This window comes from Cygnus olor, chromosome 27, assembly GCF_009769625.2.
Source record: "Cygnus olor isolate bCygOlo1 chromosome 27, bCygOlo1.pri.v2, whole genome shotgun sequence".
In the NCBI taxonomy this organism is placed as follows: Eukaryota; Metazoa; Chordata; class Aves; order Anseriformes; family Anatidae; genus Cygnus; species Cygnus olor.
The window spans coordinates 5,338,078-5,360,684 of record NC_049195.1 but is presented as its reverse complement, the minus strand read 5'-3'; the positions used below and the strand labels follow the sequence as shown (position 1 = coordinate 5,360,684).

Genomic DNA, 22,607 nt, shown 5'->3' with positions numbered 1-22,607 from the left:
GCTTGTAATATCGCCTCGGTATTGAAAGATGCGGCAGCCCCAACGAGCATTGGTGCTACAGAGGCCTCACCAAGCAAAATATTGATGTTATTCCATAGAAGAGATTTTTCAAAGCAGGCTTCCAAGATCCCTGTTTGGCTGCCTGTTCTTTAGGATGCTGTTGTCCAAACTCCTGCATGAGAGGCAGGAACTTCTGAATATGGGCTGGGTGATTTTCATTGCGCTGGGACTCGGGGGAAAGCAGCAAATAGCAGAGGGCAGGACAACACCACTGGCACATTGTGCTCTGTGCTGCCAGCAGGAATACAAACAGCTGTTAATTCTGGCAATCAGGGTGAAATAAGGAACCAGACCTGTGTGACAGCTCAAACACGGAAGCAGGAGCATGCAATCAGTGCTCAGCTGCACCAAATGTTATCAGATTCTTTAGCCATAAAACTTAGCTGTAAAAGATTGGGAAAAAAAAAAGGGGGGGGGGGGGTGTCAGCCAATCTATGCTGGAAAATGGAGTTCTTGGTTTTTCAGACCAGCTGCCTTTTAAAATACCAGTGAACTGTTAAACCGTATTGCTTTTCTCATAAAGAAACAAGGATTAACTGCTCTAATCTTTGTTTGGCAAAGTCGTATCTTAAATATTCAGAAACTGAGCATGTAGAAGGGCTTTTAGAAGGCTTTGGGACAGGAGAGGGATGTGAAATTATTGCCTTGAAAACACGTGTGTCTTTAGCTCATGGCCAGAGCATGCTTGGCTTACAAGGAGCTCCCTTCTCCTGGCACTTTTCTGCCTGTGCCAAATTGCTTTTCCCAGAATCCTGGGAGCCGGGCAGAGGAAACCTGAAATATTTCCCGGTGGTGAGAAGGGGACTCGGGGCTCTCCATCAGCTCATGGCCGGTAGCAGCCAAGGGCTGGGCTGTGTCTGACCGGGGGCTGGTGCAGCAGAACGGGGGCAGCGGCCGTGCCACGTGCAGTGCTGGGGGCGGCTGCCCCAGGGCTGTGCCCAGCCCCCTGCCCGCATCCCCCTTCTGCTGGTGCGGAGCAAGCACCACGGCTTGCTGAACAGAGGTGCAATGCTGCACGTGCCTCTCGGCCACACTTGTCCTGTCTGAATGGGGACTGAAGGCTCTGGACACTGGTCAGAACTGAATGGTTTGCGACAAACGTCCCATTCGTGGGAACTGCGTTTCTGGGTGTGTTGACCCAGGGAAGGGCAGCCTTGCAGCTTAACAAAAGGGTATTGAGTTTCTCTTTGAAAACACAAGAGGTGCCTTTCAGTGCATTCAATGGAAAAATCTGAGAATTTGAAAATGTCCAAGAACTTCAGGCCATTTTCCCCATCATTTCCCAAACATGTTTCCCATCCTTTCCCTCATTGTATTTGTTTGACCTCTGAGTCACTTTCAGCCCTGTTCGTGCAGGTTGGAGAATCCTTGCCCTTCTTAGGAGTGGTAAATACAGCTCTTGACATGTTTGCTCTTGGCTGGGAAATGCATTTGGAGATGGAGTGCTCCACAGCACAGAAACAGCTGTGGGATGGCTGGAGGTCAAAGAGGAACCAGTTCATCGTGTTCCTCCTGGAATCCAGATTCCTGGGAATCTGTCAGACATCCAGGTCGCATGAATGGCAGTGCCTGGCCCAGCTTCCCAACCTCCTCTACCTACTGCCACTTGCAATCTTGACTAATGCGGCCCTTTGCTCTACAGCACAGGCTCCACTTGTTGGTTTTGTTGGTGGTGGTTTCGTTTCGTTTTGTTTTGTTTTCCTGTAGTTGTTGTTTCTTTAATAGAGCTTCTGGGAACATTTGTCCCCAGATCTCAGAGCAGTACTCTGTGCTCCTTGCTCATAAAAACTGAGAAATACACTTAACCGTGCGTGTTTCCAGTGACCTGACTTGTGGTGTCAGGTTTAGATGTGCAGTACAACGTGATGCTTTTGAACAGCAGATGTGCTACAGCTCAGTTGCTGGAAAGTAAAGAAATGTCTCAGCTTAGTTCAAGATATTTGTGCTCACACAACTGTCTAAAATATATGCCACTCTGGCAGAGCTGCTTGTCCAGCGTGCAGGGTCAGGCCCTTGCCAGAGCACGGGGGCTTGTCCCTGCGACAGCAGAGCTGGCCCTATGGCTGCTGTGAAGGGCATCTCTTTAGTTCTCCAGCCATTTTAAGGACAGCTGAAAAATTAAAGAAAACAGGAAATTTGCATGGTTTCGATGCGGTAAGAGGAGTTGGTAAGAGGTGCCGGGGCTGCGGAGTGAGAGCCTAGCCCTGCCTTGGGGAGGCTGCTGCAGTGGCTGCAGCACCCGTGCCCCTGTGGGCCAGTCCGCTGCTGGTCCTGGCACCCAGGGGCGCTGGCCGGGCATGCTGGAGCCGGGAGGGTGCTGCCTTGAGGGGGGAGCAGCTCTGCCAGCTGCCTCCAAACGCTGCTGCCCAGCCACGGGAGCCGATCGCCACGCTGCGCAGAGAGACCATATAAGAGTAAAGTTTGTGGTATTACTGATAATGAATGTCTCCTCATTTCTCATAAATTCTCTGCTAAATGTATGATCACTGAGTTAATAATGCAGTGCAGGACATAATGAATAGCCAGTTACAGTAAGTAAATCATGGCTGCTAAGGAACAGAAACAGAAACTTCTGGCAGTTCTAAAAGCCTGCACGCTTTTAAAGAAGTTGTACATTCAACAAAGTGACTTCTGGAGAAAAAGGCTTGCTCCTTTGGGGATTTGGAGGTGGTGGGGATGGGAAGGCTGTGTAAGGAGGCCGTGGGTGGGTTCTTCCCTGCTTGAGGTTTCCCGAAATCATCTTTCAAGGTGAAACTCCAGCCAGGGTTCCCCCCGCAGCCGGGCTGCTCCCTGCGATGGTGCTGGGCACGGGCAGTGCCTATCCGCCAGCTTGGCAGAGCGGCTCACAAAGTCCTGCTGTTTCGTGGGAGTCGGGGAAAGTATTTTAACGTGCTGACTTCAACATCTTCCTCCCGGGTCAGCAAGGCTGAGCACGGTAATGAAAGTTTAGACTTCCAAGCACGAACAAACTTTTCTTCTTTCTCTGCAGTTTCCTGTTTGATCTTCCTGAAGGTCCTGACTACCCCTCGCTGGAGAAGGGCGACGGCAGCGCCGTCTCCAGCTGTCAGACAGCTCATTGTCTGCTGCCCAGGGACGGGCTCGCGGGAAATCCTGCCGGGGGGCTTGGGCGCGGGGCTGCCTGGGTCACTGCCGCAGCCCAGCCCACGTCTGACAGTACCAGACACACGTACCGGGTCTCAAGTGCCCCCTTCGTCGGGGCTGTAATTGCTGCCGAGCTGCTTCCGCAGCAAGAGGTGGCAGGCAGGATGCGTGCCTTTGTGCTGCGCCGGCTTCTGGGGACCGCGGTGCCGCCCCGCCGTTCCTGGAGCCACGCAGGCGGCAGCCCAGGGCTGCACGCAGGGTTTTGGTATCTTTGGTACCTGGTCAGGGCTGAGACGGCCCAGACGAGCTCCCAGCCGTAGCCCGCCTGCCCCGAAGGTTTGGGACTGGTTGTATGCTGGACACTGCGGAGGAAACCGAGGTGATGTCCGTGCAGTTGTGTGGCACAGTGAGCAGCTGAGGGCATGGGCCACGCACGGCGGCACTCTGCCAGAAGCTGACTGCAGTCATGGTGCAATGGAGACAGTTAATTAAAATAGCAAGGCCCCCTCCCTCCAAAATGTGATTTTGATCTGCATGTGCAGCTTATTTGCCTGGTTTGAGTGAAGTGCTGTGCAGCAGTAAGGCTATGTCCCAGCTCTGGAGCGTGGGCAGATACCGACTGCTGCCAGTTTTGGGGCAGCTCTCAGTTCTGACCTGGAAAATACAACGCTGATTTGTGACCACCCGGGAACAGCCCCAGAGCCGTTCCTGTGGTGAGGACCCTGGCAGGGGGCACCTTGCTGCCTGCTGCTGCATGCCCAGGAGGGCAGTTTGTGAGCAGCAAACCAGCAAATTCAGGTTTTGGCTCCTTAATCTTGCAGCAATGCAAAAGCAGCACGTGGCAGAGGGAGCTCCCGTCGGGGCTGTGGTTCGGGGAACAGCAGCGGGTGTTTGGTTGCAGCATACTGGCGAGGCTTGGGGAACACTCGGCTGAGTAATGCTGAGTGAAGAAAACTCATCAGAGCTGAGGAAAACACCCAGCCTGAGCACTATGGGGATTTATCAGGAAATCAACGGGTATGTAAAGTGTGTGGGAGATTAGCTTGAAATTATGGTGTTATCAGCTTTGTATTTCATTCCTCCAGTAATAAAAGAGTTCCTCAGAGAAAACAGATGGTGTTTGCCTCCCCGTCACCCTCTCTTGTGGCCTGACAGTTTTCACTCCATAGCTGCTAGAAAAGCGATATCTGCATCCCTCCTCCCATCACTGCTGCCATTTCGGGGCGCGCTGCAGCCCGAATCCCCCAGCCCCTGCCTTCCCTGGGGCTGCCGGCAGCAAGAGAGCAGGTGTCCGCATCGGACGGGCTGGCGGGGGGTGCATGCCCGCTTTGGGGGCTGTTACTGGCCCTGCTGCAGGACCCTGGGGCTGGCCGTGCCCTGGGCCGGGACCCCCGCAGTGGCCGGGACCGGGCTGTTCCCAGGAGCGCGGCCACATTGCCGGGGTCACAGCGTCACACACTGAACTCGTGCCAGCCGTTGTTTTCCCCAGCACACTGCAGTCCATAACACGTCAGCTCCCACTCAGAAAAGCAATAGCAGGGCTATAAAGCGTATCTCCGGCACGGGGGTGAGGCGGGCAGTTTCGGGCGCCGGGCCGGCCGGCGGTGCCAGCCTACGGCTGAAGTCCGAGGGGCAGAGCGTGGGCAGGGAGGGTGCCCCGTGCCCCGGGAGGACGCCCCGTGCCTGCAGCGGGGCCGGGCTCAGCCGGCTGCAGCCTGCTGCGTCCTGCCTGCCCCCGTGGGGAATGCACCCAGGCTTCCCGGGCAGCAGCACGGGGCGCGCCTGCGCTCAGGCATGGTTAGCTCCTGCCATGATGCTTTCGAGAAGTTTCCCAACAGTGGCTTTGCCTAATTATTGTAATCTAAGTGACTGATGCCTTGTTTACAGGGAAGCCTTGTCTTTGTTCTAGAGATCTGCCCTTGAATCCTTGTCAAGTGTCAGTTCTGGTTTATGGATATTTTTGTCTGTCTACATTGGTTTATTTATGCACACAGTTCAAACACAAAAGAATAGTTTTAGAGTTGCGAGTTTATTTCAGCCATGTCAGAGGGGAGAAAAGGGGACAAGGATGATGCTGTGTGTGTATATATAGGCATGGTAAAAAGAGCTTTGCAGCCCCCTGACAGAAGCGTGACTGAGCAGCAACTGCTAACCGTGCGCATGAGCCGAGACGCCTCCCACTCAGGTTGTGATCTGCTGTGGGTTCAGTATCAACGTGTTTTGCAATTTGTGCCCTGAAGTCATCAGCATCTGCCTGGGAGAAGCAAATCGGGTTAGCATATGTCTTTATAGCTACCTTCAGAAGAGAAATCTGCCTGTTGCCAGTGTCTGGCTGAGGCCCATTTAGCCAAAAGGGAGCAGGCACCGTTGTCAGTGCCCCTCCAGCCTGGGTAAGACATCTGGGAAGAGAGAGCCCTCCAAACTGTGTCTTAGGGCTTGTAAGCCTGGCTGCTTAACTACAGCTCTTTGTGTAGGTCATGCTTCATATTTAACAGGTCAAATTGTACATACACTGCAGGGACCTTGCTGCAGGTCATGTTGCTGAAAAGCCTGGTCCGAATCACCCACACCAGCACGGTGAGCGCTTTCTTGCAGCACATGCAGTGCCTGGGGCTGCTCACACAGGAGCCGGCCTGTGCGGGGGCAATGCTCTGACTCTTCTGCTCTCACAGGTGCTCTTCTTCATGGCGTGACATGGGGCAGAGCAAGAGAGAGCTCTGAATGGTGTGGTCAGTACGTAAAGGCTTTTCAAGGTGATTGCAAAAGCCTTCATGCAGCTTGCAACCCTAACCCTTTCCCTCTTTTGTCTCTTACATAAGAAACCCTGAAAGAAAAACAGGTCAAAACAAGTGTTTTTGATCTTGCTGGCTTCCTACAGGGCCTGGCACTGCAGCAGGCTGCAGGCTGCAGTGTGTAACTGATGTGCCAAATTGCTGCATGTGTTTTTCCATAATGCACGAATGCAGGTGCCCGCCATTGCCCCAGCTCCTCGGCAGGCTTCCGGCAGTGCCCAGGAGTGGAGAGAGGGGAATGGGGGTCCAGGGATTGTGGGGGCGGCCAGTATGTGTCAGGGAGCTCTGTGCACCCCGCTCTGACGTGAAGCACAAATGAAAGTTAAAAAAAGTCCTCAATCAGTAAACAGCAGCAAGCATGACGTGCCGTTAACGAGGCCGGTGAGCCCATCCACAAAAATCCCTCCATGCAGAAAGCTGAGTCAGTTCCGGCCACAATGAGGTTCGTGGAAGGAGCATTTACTGAAGCTGTTTAGGGAAAGCTGATGGAGAAAGTAAACAAAATCTGGTAGCTATTTAACCCCAGAAATCCCTGCTCCTCCACAAGCCTGACATCTGCCCCAGCAGGGGCAGCAGGAAGCTGTGGGGCAGACAGAGGGCACCTGCCCTGGCAGACAGGGTTGCACCCAGCAGCCTTGGGGTGATGCAGGACAGGGGCACCCGAGCTGCCCAAAGGGAGGCTGCTCCTGCTGAGGGGCCGTGCCTTCGTCCTCCCGTGCCCTCATCCTCCCGGGCACGCCTCCCCGGGCACCAACCCCCAGAGGTGCAGGGTCCTGTCCCCCCCAGCAGAACAGCTCCTGCCACTGCCAGCCCCGTCCGAGCACTGCAAGGCAGGCAGCAGAAGCAGCCGTCCGCTACTCCCAGGCACTGTGTTTTGCCAGCATGCAGGTAAACACCAGGCCTCTCGTTCAGCAAATTAATTGGGAATGAAAAGAATTAATAGCCTTGCTAACCACTCCTGGCCTTACAGGAATCGTGTCCTGGCTTGCCTCGTCTGCTCACAGCAAATCCCACTGCCAGTGAGTTCCCCCTGCACCTCGTTAGTAAAATAGTTTCCTCTGTGGCTTTCTCCCCGCAGGGCCATGGGGCTCCTCTCTGTTGAGGAAACTTCTTTGATCAGTAGAAATGACACCAGGAAAATATTTTCCGTTTCTGTCAGGATAAAAAAAGGCTCAAGTGAAGCATGATTGCTGAAAAAAACCAGAGCAACCCCGGTGCCTTTTCGGAAAGCTTCCTACTGTTGCATACAGTAAACACAGAATATATTTAGAAGCAGAGCCCAGCATGACACCGCCTCTTACTGCAATAATAGCAGAGTCTTTTCTTCTTTTCCTTTTTTTTTCTTTTTATTGAAGAGATCTGTTTGACAGAGCTCGTGGGAAACGTGGTACAGTTTGCCTCGTAAGCTCACCGCGGCTGTTGGAGACGCAGTCGTCTTTGTTTGCTCGTGTTTACCCTGGTCTAGCAACTGCGGGCTGCAGTGACTAACTTCACAAGCAGGCGATGGAGCGTACGTGGCGCTTCCTCCGAGCAGCACCGGCACAACGCCACCAGCACAGCCAGTGATTAAGCCCTGGCTCCTGGCATGAAAGGGCCGCTCCGAGTGTTTGGAGAAACCCTTCCCAGCATCCGCCCGCTTTCCCCTTGCTGGACTGAGTGTGCACACTGGGGCTGGGCTCCCAGCGCCCGCTGCCTGCGCTGCTCAGCTCCGGAGATGCTGCACCATTCCCAGCGATGCCTCATAGCAAGTGGGGCCTTTCTAGGTGAGGAAATATTTGTAGAAAAAGGGCTCTGCCCAAGCAGCGTCATCTCCGCTAATCCTAAAATGAAAACCCTGGTGGAACTGGAGCAACAGGAGAGCTGAAGTAAAGGGACGTCAGTTTATTGCAAATCTTCATGTCAGACAGGTACTGCAGCTAGCACCAGATGTCCCAAACGCATCCTTTTGGTATTATACATGCAAATGATGGCCATGATTTATTTATCGGAAAAATCCGTATTTCATAATAATGTACTTTCTCCATAGTATTTATTATTTAAATTACCCGAGCTCCTTATCATAAACCAGGAACCTGCTGTGCTCAGCTCTGAATAAATACAGAAGAAGACAGCCCCAGTCTCAAAGAGCCTGCAGCCACAGCGTGCGCACTTTACTACTGCCCCAACACGCGGCGAGGGCTGCCTGTCCTGCTCAGCACCGCGCTGCTGGTGGGAACGGGCATGTGCCGAGGGCTCAGCACCTCCACCCGTGTCTCCAGCCCGGGAACTGCGGCCACAGCGAGCGTGGGGCCACACATGGCCCTGTCCCTGTATGCCCCAGGATGTTTCTTGGGCTCTGTCCTGGTGTATTTTTCATGTTCCCTCAGTCTTTGGAGGACGGGGAGGTACAAAGCACACCCGTCTCTTCCAGCTGTGTATTATTTCCTACAACAAGGCTGCAAACACAATCCTAAAACATTCCCATTGCTAGCAGAGGGCTCTGGCAGCGCTGCAGCAGCAGTGTGCCGTTACTGCGATATTTGTAAGGAGGTCAAAGACCTTTGCCAAGACACTGCTTTAGCTCTGGCTAGTTTCCAAATTGTTTGCCCCATGCAAAGCTATTTTTATTCTCATGCTAATGTTGTGGTTGATGGTTCCTACTATTTCCAAACAGCTTTAATGGTGCAATGTTTTATAAACGCTGCCCATACCTTGGAGACTCCAGGGCTTGAAATAAAGCTCTTTCCCAAAGGTCCCTCTGGGGAGCCTTCCATCTGGTGACTCGCTTTACAACTGGTGCTGGTTCCCAGCACCAAATCCCTGGGAATACACGAACAGCATTTGTCTGACACTGAGCTGAGAAACAAGATGCCAAGAGCTGCAGCCGCAGGAGCACAGCCCTATGGCAGCCTTCAGCGCGCAAGTCCCTCGTCACCTTGTCCCAGCGCTACTGCAGCGCTAAGCCTGCACCTGAGCAGACCGCACACTGCAGCAGCAAGCCAAAAACAGGGAGGAAAATCAGGATTCAGCAAACAGGCTGCAGCTACCACGAGGCAGGAGAGAACATGTAAATGCAGCTGGGGCAGGGATGCTTGTCTGCCTGTTAGGGCTGGGTAGGTAAAACACTCTAGAAAGCCGAATATTTAGTTGTGTTTACCCAGGGAGCACAAAAGAACCCCTTCCTGCCCTGATGGAGCATTCCTCTTGGGCGGGTGAGCAGGCTGCTGTCAGCTGCAGGAGGCAGGTCCAGGAACACGTTGGCAGGGACCCCTGGGCAAGGAGCATACAAAATGGACTGTGGCAGAGCAGGCAGAATGGGAGAGACAAACGGCAGGAAAAAAAGCTGCCGGAGAGAGAGCCGTGGCTGCCTCGGGGCGCTGCGCCCAGGGCATCCCCAGCACAGCAGTGCCGGTAGCCCCTGTTCATCACCTCCACAGTGATGGCTCTTCAATCTGTTCCTCACTCCCCTTCCATATTAGGCATAATTTAGCAGCTCCTCTCTCCTCCGCCTTCTGTGCTGTAATTAGCACTTTTTGGCTTGAGTCATGTCCTTTAATCATATCTGGACTGCAGTCACTCCTGCCAAGGTGAGTAATTCCCCAGGCAGAGATAAAGCCCTCTGCACTTCTTGAGCTTTTGCCAGGTCAAGCATTCAGAGGGATGCAGTGGCCAGAGCATGTACCAGATACAACATCGGGTCTTGGGCAAGTGGCAGTGCCAAGAAGGTTAAGGCAATTATTTCCTGTGCCCTCCTGTTCCTCCCAAGTGGGAATTGCAAAGCAAACTTGGTTGTTATTACTAAATTGCTCTGAGACCAGTGGCTGAGCCGTGCAGGAGAGGAGAGTGCGACAGAGACAAGTACTTTGCACATATTTGTCCCCCCTGGTACATGTCCGTCGTGGCAAGTCACTCGGGGACAGCCCCTGGCTGTGATACGGGGACAGCTGGAGCTGCGGGTACAACAGGTTTAGGGCTCATTGCTTTCCCAGTGCATGGACAGCAGAGCGGCTGTGCAGCCGGCCGCATTCTGGGATGTGACCGGCCGCAGACCTGCAGCCTGCGGGTGCCCTCAGGACAGCCACCGGCAGGTCTGGGTACCGGCCCCCGAGGGCTTCGGGGAGTGGCTCTGAGTTAAGTGGGTAGAGAAAAATGGGGGAGAAAATGAGCAGTCCTGGAACAGAATGGGAAGGTGCGGAGAGGGATGTCAGACACGCTTCGGGCAGGAGTAGGCTGCCGTTTAGAGGGGACCTTTAGGATAATGATAGTAGCTGAGGGATCCTGAGATGGTGCTGCAGACCTCCCGGGCACTTAAGGAAAGTTGGTCATGAAACGTTTTATAGCTTATGAGGAGCTCGTAAGGCAGCCAGGACCTGGATAATGGGGGATTTTAATTACTTGGATATTGATGGACATAATAACTGTGCAGCAAACCACAAAGGGAAACCTGTGGCTAGAGGGGAGAGCAAGACTGATCTATGCACAGCATGTTAAATAACCTAAACTGTTTGGAGCTCCTTCTGGCCCTGGCTCCAGGAGCACAGCCAAGTATGATAAATAAGTTAGGGGTTGAGAAGTGTCTAGAATCCAAATGTTTATATTCTTGTTCGATTTCAAATATTCACCAGAGTGGTAGCAGGAGTTGTGGCAAAGCACTTGCTCGGTATGCCAGGCGGCTGCGAGTGCTGCGGGAGCGGTGCCGGCCACCCAGCCGCCACGGGGAGCGGCTGCAAGCGGGGAGAGGCAGCTCGGGAGCTTTTGCACGGAGTTTCTGAGAGTTGAGAAGCACCTGGAGCACCCCTGCCCCCACGCCGCCCCCCCGGGGCCCACCAGAGATTCCAGCTGCCAGGGGAGGGCAGGAGCTGAGCCCAGGGCTCAGGGCAGCCCAGTCCCTGCTCCAGCGGCAGCAGAGGTTGCTGTTGGCTTTTGCTCTTGCCTGGGAAGACAGCAGGGCTGGGGGATGCAGCCAGGGACTGTTTCCCATGTGTTACCTGAGGTGGAGAGGGCAATAAGGCACCTTTCATCCTTTCACCCTGTTCATGCACTATACAAGGGGCTTTCGGAGAGCAGAGCATCCTCCTCTTGGGCGTCCAGGCAGGGTACAAGAGTGATCCCTCCACAGCCTGCCCTTGCCTGGGTTGTGGAGAAAAGGGCTGCAGCACCTGGAAAAGTCATTATGCCTGTGCGTCAGCAGCTGGGCGAGACACTGGGCTGGAAAATGGGTGGCAGAGCACCTGAGTGTGCTACGCTCGTGTCTGCAGAAGGTGGACTCACAGAGTGGGACGGGGAGTGCCGTGCTGTGCTGTGCCTGCCGGGCGGGTCCCGTGCTGCAGAGTCTCGCAATGGAAATGTGTGCATCAGCCTGCCTGGGGCAGCACCTCTGTTTGTATTGATAAGGCAGTTTTCTGTGTGGGCAGTGCTAATTTGGGTCTGCAGCCGCTGCTCTGGTTGCAGCCGAAGGCTGTGACATTCCTGTTGGTTTTGCATCAGCTATCTGGCAGGAATCTTTCCCAACTGATCTGGCAGGTGCTGCCTGATTTAGGGGGGGCGGAACAAAGCCCAGACACAGCCCCAGCCCAGCAGTGCTGCTGGGCAGCTAAACGAGGAGAAGTCCACCTGGGAGCTGGGCCTGGGGCAGCAACAGCTCGGAGAGGGCCCTGAGCTCCCCGCAGGGAGCAGCGAAGCACAGGAACATGCAGGAATGCCCAGCCTGGCCCTTGGGCACATCCAGCCGGGACTGCTCTTTTGCTGTTTGACTTTATTAAAGATCTGAATAAATGGGCCTAACCCTGCCCGTTGCAGAGCCGTGGTGCTTCGGGTGTCCTGTAGGCTCTGGGCAGCGACCAGTGCCACAGCGCCGTGCACCTCTCTTCAGGATTTCCTTTGCTCTTGCACAACAAATGCCAAGTGCCGTGTTATTTTCAAATGTGTTGTGGCATCTTTAGGCATAGGGCCCGCTAAATTATTTAAATGCAATGTGCTTCCAGTTGTAATGCACCTGAGACCTTAGATGTCTGCGTCTTGTGATCAATGTTAGACAGCAGTGGTTTGGAAACAGAGAGAAATCAAAGCTCTCGCAGAGAAGCTGTCCCAGCCTGCCGGGAGGAGAGACAGGAAGGGGCCGTGCATCACTGTCTGGGCGCTGAGAGCGTGCAGGATCCGCCCGCACCGACTTTAAAGGTGATGAAGCTGATTAATGCCTGTGCTGTCACTGCATGCTTCTCTCACACAGCATTTCATAAACTGTAGTCAGATCTGATGAGCCCTCGCTATGTCGTTTGTCGGCCTGGGAAAGCCGTGGGCTCAGAAGCAGTTTCTGAGGAAGCACACAGCAATTCAGGCACCTTCCTCATCCCCCGGGGCAGTGCTGGCAGAGCCCAGGGTCCCTGCAGGAGGGGCCCGGAGCCCTCCCACCTCTCCTCTGGCTGCCCCCCTCCATTTCCCTGCAGAGGGGGGCACAGATCTGCACCCTCCCTCCCCTGGTTGAGCTTTGCCGGGGCTCTGCCTGTGCAGGGGCAGGGAGTGAGGGCTCCAGGAGGGTTTGCAACAGGGACAGCTCCTTCTGGGCACCCCTTGCCCTTGGCTGGCGCTGGCATCACTGCCGACCAGCCTTTGCTTAGGTGCTTTGCAGCACGGGGACAGCCCCTGCGTCTCCCCCGCAGTGGCCATCTGCATGAGCTTCCTGGGAGCCCTTATTATATTTTTCATTTAGCCAGAGTGACTTTTTTTTCCCTCCAGTTTGCTGTTTGCCTGAAATGGTCTGAAATGTAATAGACCAAGACAATCATCAGTATGAAATATTTCCTACATAAAATATGCAGTAGCTATTCAGAAATGAAGATCGAGTGGAATGAGGGCTGCCAGACAAAGATTTAAAGGTGCTGACATGTTCCTATAGGCTGTTTACTGAAGATATCTTTGCCTAAGCCCCAGTTTTAAGACTGCCTTTCAAAAGAGGGCACAAAATAAAATTTAGCAAGGAGCTTTAATAATTCAAGGCGCCATGTGCTGAGCTTTTTGTTACCCTTATGGGAATGAAACCTCATTTCAAAGGACCTTGACTTTCTTCTGATAGTGCAGGAGAAGTGGCACTGCCAGAGCTATTTTTGCACTGAGACACTGATTGGGTGTGAAACCTGTCTCTGGTGGCCGTGCCAGCAAACCCGGGCAGACAAAACATGGATACATATGGCCTGATTTCCCTCAGGATGCCAACACCGAGGGATTTGGGGGGTGCTCTCTGTAAAATCAGGCCACTTGGGCATCTGGTGTTATGAAAAGCTGCGCAGCCACCTCAGAAATGCGGAGCTGAGGGTTCGTTGGCTGCTCTTGCTTCACGTGCTGTGGTGCTTCTGTCTCGGTGCCCGTGTGCTATGGGTTGGGCTGACCACCGCCTCAGGCTGGGTGCTGCGTGTACCCGCTGCTCCAGAGCGCAGGGTTCATCTGGGGCAGTTTTCCTTTGGTGGACCCTTTTGGAAACCGTATGTTCCCTGCCACAGCACGATATTAATCACTGAGAATTAAGAAAGTGAACTCTGTGTGTGCCCAGAAGTTGCAGCGTTACCCTGGTGGCATCCTGAACCCTCAATCAGGAGCTGCAATGAAGCTGGTAATGGAGAATAAAAGTACGCCTTTATCACTCAGTGCATCACCGCCAAGCGACCACCCGCTCCTTGAGGCCCCTTGCTGCCCCGGTTTGCTTGCATCTCTCCTCCACGTCCCCCTTTCAGCTGGCTCTGAGTGACTCCAGCAGACTCCAGTTTGCCAGCAGGCAGCCTGGGGGTAATTGTGGCCCAGCCACAGACCCAGCATCCGTTTCAGATCTCTGCCTGTTACTCAGACTGGAAGCAGGCATTTCAGTAAGCAAACCTGTCAGGTAATAGGGAAATGTGGGGCAATCAAGAGCCCTATTTTTTTAGACCGGGCAGCTTGTTTTTGTCAGGTTCAGCCTGAAAGACTCACAGAATACCCCAAGCTGGGAAGGACCCGCACGGATTGCCGCATCCAACTCCGGAAAGGTGTGATGAGAGCTGGTGACCTGAGGCTGCCTTCATGATTTGGGACCTGCACGTGCCCGGCAGCCCTGGGCTCTGAAGAGACGTGCCCTGCCGTGGCGTTGCAGTGCCGTACTTCATTGCTCCGGAGGCAAGAGGAGCTGAGGCTAACAGACGTGGATGCCAAAGGCCTTGGGACGCAGCGGAAAGCCCCCGTCCTGCGAACCGTTTGCGCCCCACGGCCCCCCCAGCACTCACTGCAGCACTCGTGAAATACAAACCCAAATTCTGCTTTATCTGCCTCCCCACACCACCTGCACTCCCGTGCTACCAGCCGTGCCCGTTGCAGCTTGCGCCAGGCGGATCAGGGAGGAAAGCAGGGTTCTGCTGCCACCTCGCGATGGGAGCGGGCTCGCGGCTGCGGGCTCGGGGTTTCCAGGGGGGCAGCACCTGGGTGCCTGCCCTTGCAGGGGCAGTGTGAGCCGTGCAGCACAGCCAGCTTTTAGGAATTCCAGCTTTATTAGCCTGTGTAATTCCCCCGCTCTCCAAGTTGCTCTTGCAGCCTCCGCAGCGGGGCTCCGAGGCCGCTGGCTGACAGCCGGCTCCTGCCGGCGCCGTGGGGCCGCGCTGGGTGCTCCGCGTGCCCGTCGGGGCTACGGACGGCGGCAAGGCGTTGGCCCTGGCAACCTCCAGCAGAGAATCGTGAAATCATGGAAAAATAATCACGGCGAATACGCAGACTGGGCCTGGAAGGGACCCGCTCCTAATTAACTCGGCCCAGAACTAGAACCTCCAGCAGCGGAGATGCTTTGGGTGTGTATCTGCTAGCGCCAGCCTCCAGCAGCTGCCAGCCGCGTTCTGGAGAGCAGAGCCACGGCAGCACCGCAGCCCTGGCTGCATTCAGGAGACCCCACTAGGGGCTGTGCCCGGCCCTGCCAGCCGTGGGGTCCGAGCCGTGGTGGGGTCCTGGCGGGGGCATCTGCCACGCGCGACACCCAGGGGTGGCGTGGGGCAGGCAGGGATGCTGCAGAGCAAGCGGCTTGGAACTGGGGAGGAGAGAGGCAGCTTGCTCTGAGCCTGGGACCTGTGCGAGTGGGAAGGGGCTGTGGGAAGGGGAGGGAGGGAGGGGATGTCAGTGATGGTCACTGTTTGGCTCGAGTCCTGCAGCCTCCTGTGCCTGCCCTCAGCAGCGCCTCGCCAGCCGCCGGGGCGTCAGGCGCTTATCAGCCCGTCCCTGGTGGTGTCCCTGACGCTCTTCAGGAAGCTGAAGATGTGCGACCCCCCGGTCCCTTTGGCCTCCAGCGCAGCCGGGGGCCTCCCAGCCCAGCCGCCCACCTCCGCCCGCCCCGCCTTGGCTTTGGCCACGGCGATGTACTTGGTGACGATGGTGATGTGGTAGGACCTGAAGTCCGCCAGTGCGGCGACACAGCGGTTGAATGCCGCACGCAGCCGCGTGTCTCCGGAGCAGAGCACGTGCTGCTTCAGGGAGGGGGCCTGGCAGATCTCCTCTATGAAGGCTCGGTGGGGAGGGGGCATGTAGTCCCTCATCCTGTGCAGGAACGCGGCTGCAAAACACCAGCAGAGAAAGAAAGACGTTGAGGGGAAATGGGATGAAGCTCTCAGAGAGCGGCCGGGCTGCAGCCAGGATGCCGGTGCGGGCGGTGGGCACGAGTCTCATGCTGCAAAGCCTGGGTGTCCTTAACCCGGACTGTGCAGCTACGTAGGTGGCAGGAAACCTGCTCAAGGTACTGCAGTGCGATTCTGTGTCTGAAATGCAAGCCGTCAAATATTCCCATCTCTGATCCTGTCTCATATCTTGGTGATATATATCCCTGCTAAGCTAGGGGCATGTGGGAAAACTATATAGATGCCAGGCATTCCTTTAGACTGAAATATTGGATTTTCCTCTTCTTGCTTACTCCATGAAGGTCTGTCTATGCACCTGGAAAAACTAATAAAGTTAATGTTAAACCAACAGAGCAGGTGTAATGTAAATCAAAGAGAAGAGGAGATGCAGATAGCTGGGTCCCTTCCATAACGCAATGTGAATGCTCTCAAAACTCTTCTCAGCTGGCATTTGCTGGGACCACCCCTGCCCTTTCCTGCCCGTGCTGATCCTCACCTGGATGCCCTTGGGAAGGCTGTGCAGGGGCAGCTGCATCCCAGCCAGGAACTAACCCAGGGCTTTTGCCTCCCAGATCCCTGGGCTGGAGCCCAGCACAGGAGCAAGCACAGGGCCCAAGCCCTCAAGTGCTGCGTTGGGCGCCCCGTCAGTGCCTGGGGAAGCCCTCTGCTTGCAGGTGCTGTGGTGTACTGCCTGCAAACACCAAGCACCAAAACCCCAAAACAAACCTCCTGCCAGCTGGTGCCCTCTGCCCCACCCCACCTCTGTCCCCAGCATTGAGTTATGCCATTTAGTGCCAGGTAAGATCCTCCTCGCAGTCTCCTGTCCTCTCGTCTGTCGGTGCATTAAATGAATTGAGAAAGAAAACCCATATTAGGTCAGTGCTTCATTAGAGTTGATTTTAACCCTAAAAGGCAGGTTTTAGCCCTTGCTCTCAGCCTTTATTTATTGTTTGCTATTAGTGTGGTTTCACTAATTTCTGATAAATATATTCTGTTGTGGGCCAGACTATTGCAAAGCTATGTGAATGGATGAGCTCAGTTACTGGCAGGATGCTGGCATGCTCTGCTCCCTCATCTCTGTACCCATATATAACCTCAGTAAAAAGTCGACATGCAAAAAACAAAGTCTGTCCCTCTGGGAATTTATGGCAGTGTGGAGGTGCTTGCCAGAGCCTCATTTATGGACTTCCTCTGTAATGTACTGAGGAGAGCCTCTTCCCAGCCAGATGCTGTGACAGGGCTTTTGGGAGGGCGAGATGGACACACGGCCCTATCAGCTGATAAATCTGCTGTAGGCAAAGCCATGGGAAATGCACTGGCTTGATTCTGTGCCCCCCAAATTATTTAAAAAAAAAAAAAAGAAAAAAAAAAAAAAGGAAGAAGTGTTTGACTTACTGCTTTCCTGGCTGTGGTGAATCCCCAAGAACTCATCAAAAGCATGCAGGACGGTGCTCTGTGCCGCGCTCCCTCCCGAGTACGCCATGGGCTCCTCGGAGACCCCTTCGTACACCAGCCCGTCCGGCATCGCGGGGTTGTCCTTCCAGCTGAGCCAGGCGACAAGGTGCTCAGGAAGGGGGTGGCCACGCAGCGAAGCCCCCACGTTTTGTAAACAGGTCAGACTGCAGAAAAGTGACCCTGGGCTGACAAGATTGGGTAAAACCTTCCTGACCCCGTCCTTGAATCACCTCCCCCTCACTGAGCCTTGCCAGCTGTCCTCAAGCACAAGATAAATTCGGAAACTAAACACCACATCAAGGTGCACAGCAAGGTCGCAGCTGTAGGGAGAAGTCCATCACTGTCTTTCTTCCTACAAGCGAGGGATCGCTGTATGGGTCTCCAGGCTCTGGCATTCACCCCAGGGCACACTCCTGGGACCAGCCCCCGCTGTGGCTGCATCCCCAGCCCCTGTGCCGGGTCCTGGGGCTTGGCACTGAGTGGGCAAGAGGGGAGCGGCTGCCCCGCTGCGCAGAATAAAACAGCAGCACCTAAGGCGTCTGTTCCCTGAGTCCCCATTAGGAGAAGCCCGGTTGCCTCTGCACCACTAAGAGCCCCACAAGAGCACCTCTGAGCCCTTGAAGTTTTGACTTGGGACTTTTCTCTGTTCTTGCTGATGATGTCTTTAAAGACAGTGCAGGAGAGCCTGTCTGTTTCTTTCAGCAGAGCACAAGCCCGTAATGTGATTTCCTCCCTCTCACAAAAGATGCTCGCCCTCAGTAGGGCTGGGAACTGGGCAGCGCTGCTGCCTCCCCCCTCTCCGTACACCATTAACTCACAGCCCGTGTCATACTGGTTTATGCGCCTGTTGTGCAAAAAAGGATAAATGCTCTCTTACAAATGGAAAGAGAAGTTATAATTTCAGAGAGATAATGTGCCTGGCACAAAAATATCTCTTGACCTTCTGAAGAATGCACCATTTCATGAAGCTTTCAGTACTGGCTGTTAGGGCTGTTTGACTGCAGAAGCAGATTTTGCTCAAATTGCAGAGAAAATAGATTCATTATCAAATACCTTAATATTTTTAGCTCTCCCATGGATGTATTTATAGTAACCTCTACTAGTGGGAAGTTGTTATAAGCAGAAGGGAATTTAAAAGGCATGTTTTTCCAAGCTGATGACCATCAAGACAAGGTCAGTTGGGATAAAAAATGAAAGAAACATAATCAGGATGCATGGAGCCTTTTGACTTAGGAATGCTGAGATATGCCGAATAGAAATAAAAATAGAAACCCCCTGAGAAGTCCAAGAGTGCAGCCCAGCAGGGAAGATGAGGGATAACAAAACCACAGCGCTGGGCTCTTGTTGCCATATTGCTGCCTTGCCCAACTAAGCAGTCCCAGCAGGGCTGCCCCCTTCCCAGCGGAGCCCCCGCTCCCCCTGCCCGTGGTGTCTTTGGAGGAATGGAAATGCCCCATACTCACCCAGAGAGAAAGATCCGGATCACGGCGTAAAACACTGCTGGATCCACATAATCTAGGAGGAAATCGGATCGGAGGTGTCACTGCGGGCAGTCTGCATCGGCGTTTCCCACGGCAGGGCCTTTATGAGCTGCTCTCTGGGCCAAGCACGAGCGCATTCGCGCAGTGCACCCGGTGAGCAACCCCATGCACAGCACCCCGAGGGTGCGGGCTGCCCCGCAGGCTCCTGCAGGCTGCTGTTACCATGCATCCGCTGCAGAGCCTTGCCCATGGCTCCGATGGCCGTCGCCAGCCCCTGCAGGGCTTGGTGCAGGGTCTCCTCCTCAAGCTGCCGGATGGCACGAATGGCCTGAAGGATCGCCTGCGAGGAGAGAGGGAGAGCACGAAGCGATGGAGGGGCTGGGCTGTGCTCTGGGTACTTGCTGGAAGCCCCAAGGGCTGGGATCTGGGGCCAGGCAGCTGCAAGGCGGGGGGCTTGCACCCTACCTTAATGCCAGGCACGGCCGCCTTCTCCACCAGGAACGTGACGAGGATGAACCCCCTCAGGCTCTCTCCCCCGGGCAGCGATATGATGGTGTCCAGGTTCCTGCAGGGGCGAGCGGGGCGGTCAGCAGCAGCTTTCCCCATGCCCTCGCCTGCCCCCCAGCCCTGACGCTGCATCCCAGCCACAGCGCTCTTGTGGGGCAGTGGCACAGGGCGGCAGGGAGCTGAGCTCTGCTGCTGCCTCCCAGGGATGGGTGAGATTTTTGGAGGAGCTGCTGCGTGCAGCCGCCTCCCCCAGCATCAGGACAGACCCCAGCTCCCCCACCCATGCAAAATCCTTCTCGTTGCAGAGCCTTCTGCACCCTGAGCAAAGGGAAGCTGGCACAGGGCAAAAGGGAACATCATGCTCTGCTCTGGCTCTGAGGGATCCTGAACCGTCCTTGTGCTCATGCTGGGCTACAAGTCTGGTCCCTGACAGCCAGGCTCTGCACGGGCTGGAACAGCCATGGTTCAGCCGTGATCATGGTGGCTTTGCTGTTGTTTCAGTGGTGTTTGTGTGCCAAAGACCGAGCTGTTTTTCTTCTGCTTGTGTATTGAGAGAGAGGTTTAACCTAAGCAGAGCCCTGCAGTGTAGGAGCACTAAGCCAATTCAAACAAAACTAATACTGTTAGAAAATAAATAAGCATCTTAAATACTTACTCAATTTCCAGAGGACTGAAGGCATTTTGGGCATTGCCAGCAAATACACAGGGAAAGGGGAGAGGGAGAGAGAGAAGTGTTATAACTTGTTCTAGCAATGGACTGTGCTGCGTAACACAAACGAGTTTTCTCGCCAGAGGGCAGCGCCATCCCTCGGGCAGACATTCCCACTTGCCCCACACATGCCCATGGGGCAAAACCCCTCCCCAGCCCTTAGCTGCGAGCTAGCCCCCAGTTATGGTGGGTTTAAATGGTTTTGGTCAGGGCTGGAGCTGCGTGGGCTTGAGCCGCTGACCCGGCTGCAGGAGCCGCGTTCGCTGTTTACCCGCTGGGGTCCTTCCTCCTCCAGTTGGCCAAGACAAAGTCTGCGTGGCTGAGGATGGGGGGGAGCCCGAGGGCCTGCGAGACCTCCCAGAAGGGGACGGCGAGGTGGCGGGGCAGGACCTGGGGGGCACAAAGCACAGGAGAGGTTGCGCCCCAGCTCTGGCCTTGGGAAGGAGGCTTGGCCCCAGCGGGACGGCTCTTGCCGCAGTCCCAGGGGAGCAGCATGTGCGTCAGCTCCCCAGGAGCAGGGGAACCTGCTGTTACCTTCACGGTGCCCTCCTCGCCCTCCTGCCACAGGTAGCCCATGGTGATGAAGCTGAGCACCAGATGGGCCAAGTACAGCTCCTCGCGCCCTCGGAGGTGCCGTGTGCTCAGCTGAGGCATCTGCCAAAGAGACCCTGGTGAGCAAGGAGCATCGCAGCCATGCAAAGAGCCCCGTCCGGGGGGACCTGTGTGCCCCCCAGCCAGGAGTGCCCCTCCTGTCACCTCTCCCTGCCCTTTTCCTTTCCCTCCCGCCCCTGCAGCGCTCGCTATGGACGGACGGTTTGCTGCGTGCGATGGTTTGCAGTAACCCAGGGGATGTCACTGCCCGGCGCCGGGAGGAACGCAGGAGCTGCAACTCTCGTGACATCTAGAGGGTTTCCCCTGCCACCGCACTCCGCGCCTGCCTTGGCCGGCTGGGGCACCCCAGCAGCTGTGTAAGGAGTCGTGGCTGTGCCGAAGGCTTTGCCTCTGCGTCACGTTCGTTATAACTGACGGTCCCTCCATACGCTTTCCATGCACACCGTCCTTCCATACGGCAGCACCAGCTAAGGCAGGAGCAGCACACGCATACGCAGAGCTGCCCGTGCACAGGGATCCTGCCAGACACGGCTATGTCAGACCAAGGTTGAGGGCGCGCCAACACCAGCAGCGGTCGCACATTTACCTGGTGAACACGTGAGCGGAGCCGATGGCTCGCAATCAGCTGGGGCAGCTCGCGGGCGATCTCCATCCACGGGCCGTAGGGAGCCGGCAGCTCTGTCTTGGTAGGTGCCGAGAAGCAAGGGGGGGCCGTCAGCACAGAGCCCCGCGCACAGCACCTGCAGCGCTCCTCTCCCTGTGCTCCAGCAGAGCAGCCCGGTGCCGAGGGCTGCTGCTGGTGCTGCTGGGGAGCCTGCCCGTCCCACGCCCGGAGCCGTGGCGGGAGCCGAGCCCGTGCCCCCCACCCTGCGGCATGGGCAGAGGTTTCTGCAGGGAGGGACGGGAGCGGCTGTCAGCCAGCCCGGGCTCCAGCATCCATCCAGCCCTGCGAGTCGCAGCTAATGGTTTATGTCTGGTTCCCCCACTTGTAATATCAGCCTGCATGATGGTGAATTAATGGGTGATAAACAAGTATCTGCCTGTCCCTGAGAGCTCCCTCTGTAAACTGCGCCCCAGTGACAAATGGCTCTGCTTTCAGCACGGGAGATTTGCCTTCTAAAGTCTCTCCTCGTACTCCTGTGAAATCCTGTAAATCCAAGGCCAATATCTGAATTGCAAAGCTCCTTCCCCTCTCCCCTGTGCCACGTGCTGCAGCCAGTGTAATTTTTAAAGTGAGGAATTTGTCCTATGAAACTGCCTGAGACAAAGTATCACAGGCATTCCTCATTGATTTTCTAAACCCTTGTAAAATAGTGTTAAATGGTCACCCAACCAGCGCACCGCTCACCAACCCCTCCATTTCCCTGCTGTTTCTTGCAGCCCACGGGCACGGTGGCACGGCCACCTCCTACCAGAGGGTTGGGAAGCAGGAAGCCGTAATCCTCCGAGAGCTGAAACCGGCTCAGCGCCGAGGGCAGCGGGGTCTCCTCCTTCCCATCGCCGGCCTCCATCACCGGTGCTGGCCGTGGGGCTGGGACGCGCTGTGGCTCCGTGGAGGCACCGACTGCCCCGTGCCTGGTATGTGCTGAGCCAGCACAGCGCGCCCCGGCCACGAACCTTGTCCTGGGGGGGGCAGGTGAGGCCCCAGCCGCCCGTGGCCAGAGGGGTCGAGCAAACACGATTAAAGGTTGCTGATAAGCCAGTGTCATGGAGCAAGCACTGAGCCCCATCCTCGTCAGCATCCACCTCTGGAGCGGGCTCCGGGAAGGCTCCTTACTGCAGGCGGGGGCTGCGAGCTGTCCCCCCCAGCCTGGGAACTCCACAGCAGCGCTGGTGGCTGACGCTCAGGGAAAAGCCCACGGCTCCCAGCAGGGCCCGCACCCGGCTGGTGACCCCCCCAGAGCAGGGGCTCCGAGCGCCTTGTCCCCGCAGGAGCAATGTATGCTCCATCAGGCATCAGCTGCATCCTGAGCCCCGTGCTTGCATAAGGTGCTGCTGATTTACGCGCTAATAATATGCCCAGCGCAGCCAAAATAAATTAATGGGAGCCACAACTGAAGCTGCTGCCACAAAGTAAGTGCTGCGTGGCAGGGAGTAAAACTCCCTAATCCACATTTCATGTCAGTTAAGGATTTATCTGCATTTCTAGCTAACTCCCTAATGACTGAATGTGAGCTGAGGTTGTCATTAAATTCCCACTGCCAAACAAAGCACAAGACTCTAATGATGGTTTTAATTGTGCCTGCACCGTAGGCTGCCCATGCTCTGCCCCGGGCTGCACACACCCAGCCCC

At 55.5% G+C, this 22,607-nt stretch overlaps 1 protein-coding gene across 1 annotated transcript; it reads right to left on the bottom strand.

The window, feature by feature from the left end:
* Window positions 1-7,310: 7,310 nt before the first annotated feature.
* On the bottom strand, window positions 7,311-22,063 carry IDO2 (indoleamine 2,3-dioxygenase 2). Its single transcript, XM_040538498.1, has 10 exons — window positions 21,727-22,063; window positions 20,901-20,996; window positions 20,237-20,356; window positions 19,974-20,092; window positions 19,649-19,663; window positions 18,952-19,051; window positions 18,709-18,826; window positions 18,469-18,520; window positions 16,946-17,094; window positions 7,311-15,489 (listed from the first exon to the last, which is right to left on the bottom strand). Exons 1-10 carry the CDS (start codon window positions 22,054-22,056, stop codon window positions 15,137-15,139), a joined length of 1,452 nt encoding a protein of 483 aa, XP_040394432.1. The 5' UTR covers window positions 22,057-22,063; the 3' UTR covers window positions 7,311-15,136.
* Window positions 22,064-22,607: the final 544 nt, after the last annotated feature.

Coding starts and splice junctions, on each gene's coding strand:
- IDO2 (XM_040538498.1), bottom strand. CDS start 22,056: ATGCTGACGAGGATGGGGCTCAGTGCTTGCTCCATGACACTGGCTTAT. Junction 20,093..20,236: donor GCGAGGAGGGCACCGTGAAG/GTAACAGCAGGT, acceptor TGTGCCCCCCAG/GTCCTGCCCCGCCACCTCGC. Junction 17,095..18,468: donor ATCCGGATCTTTCTCTCTGG/GTGAGTATGGGG, acceptor CGCCTGGCTCAG/CTGGAAGGACAACCCCGCGA.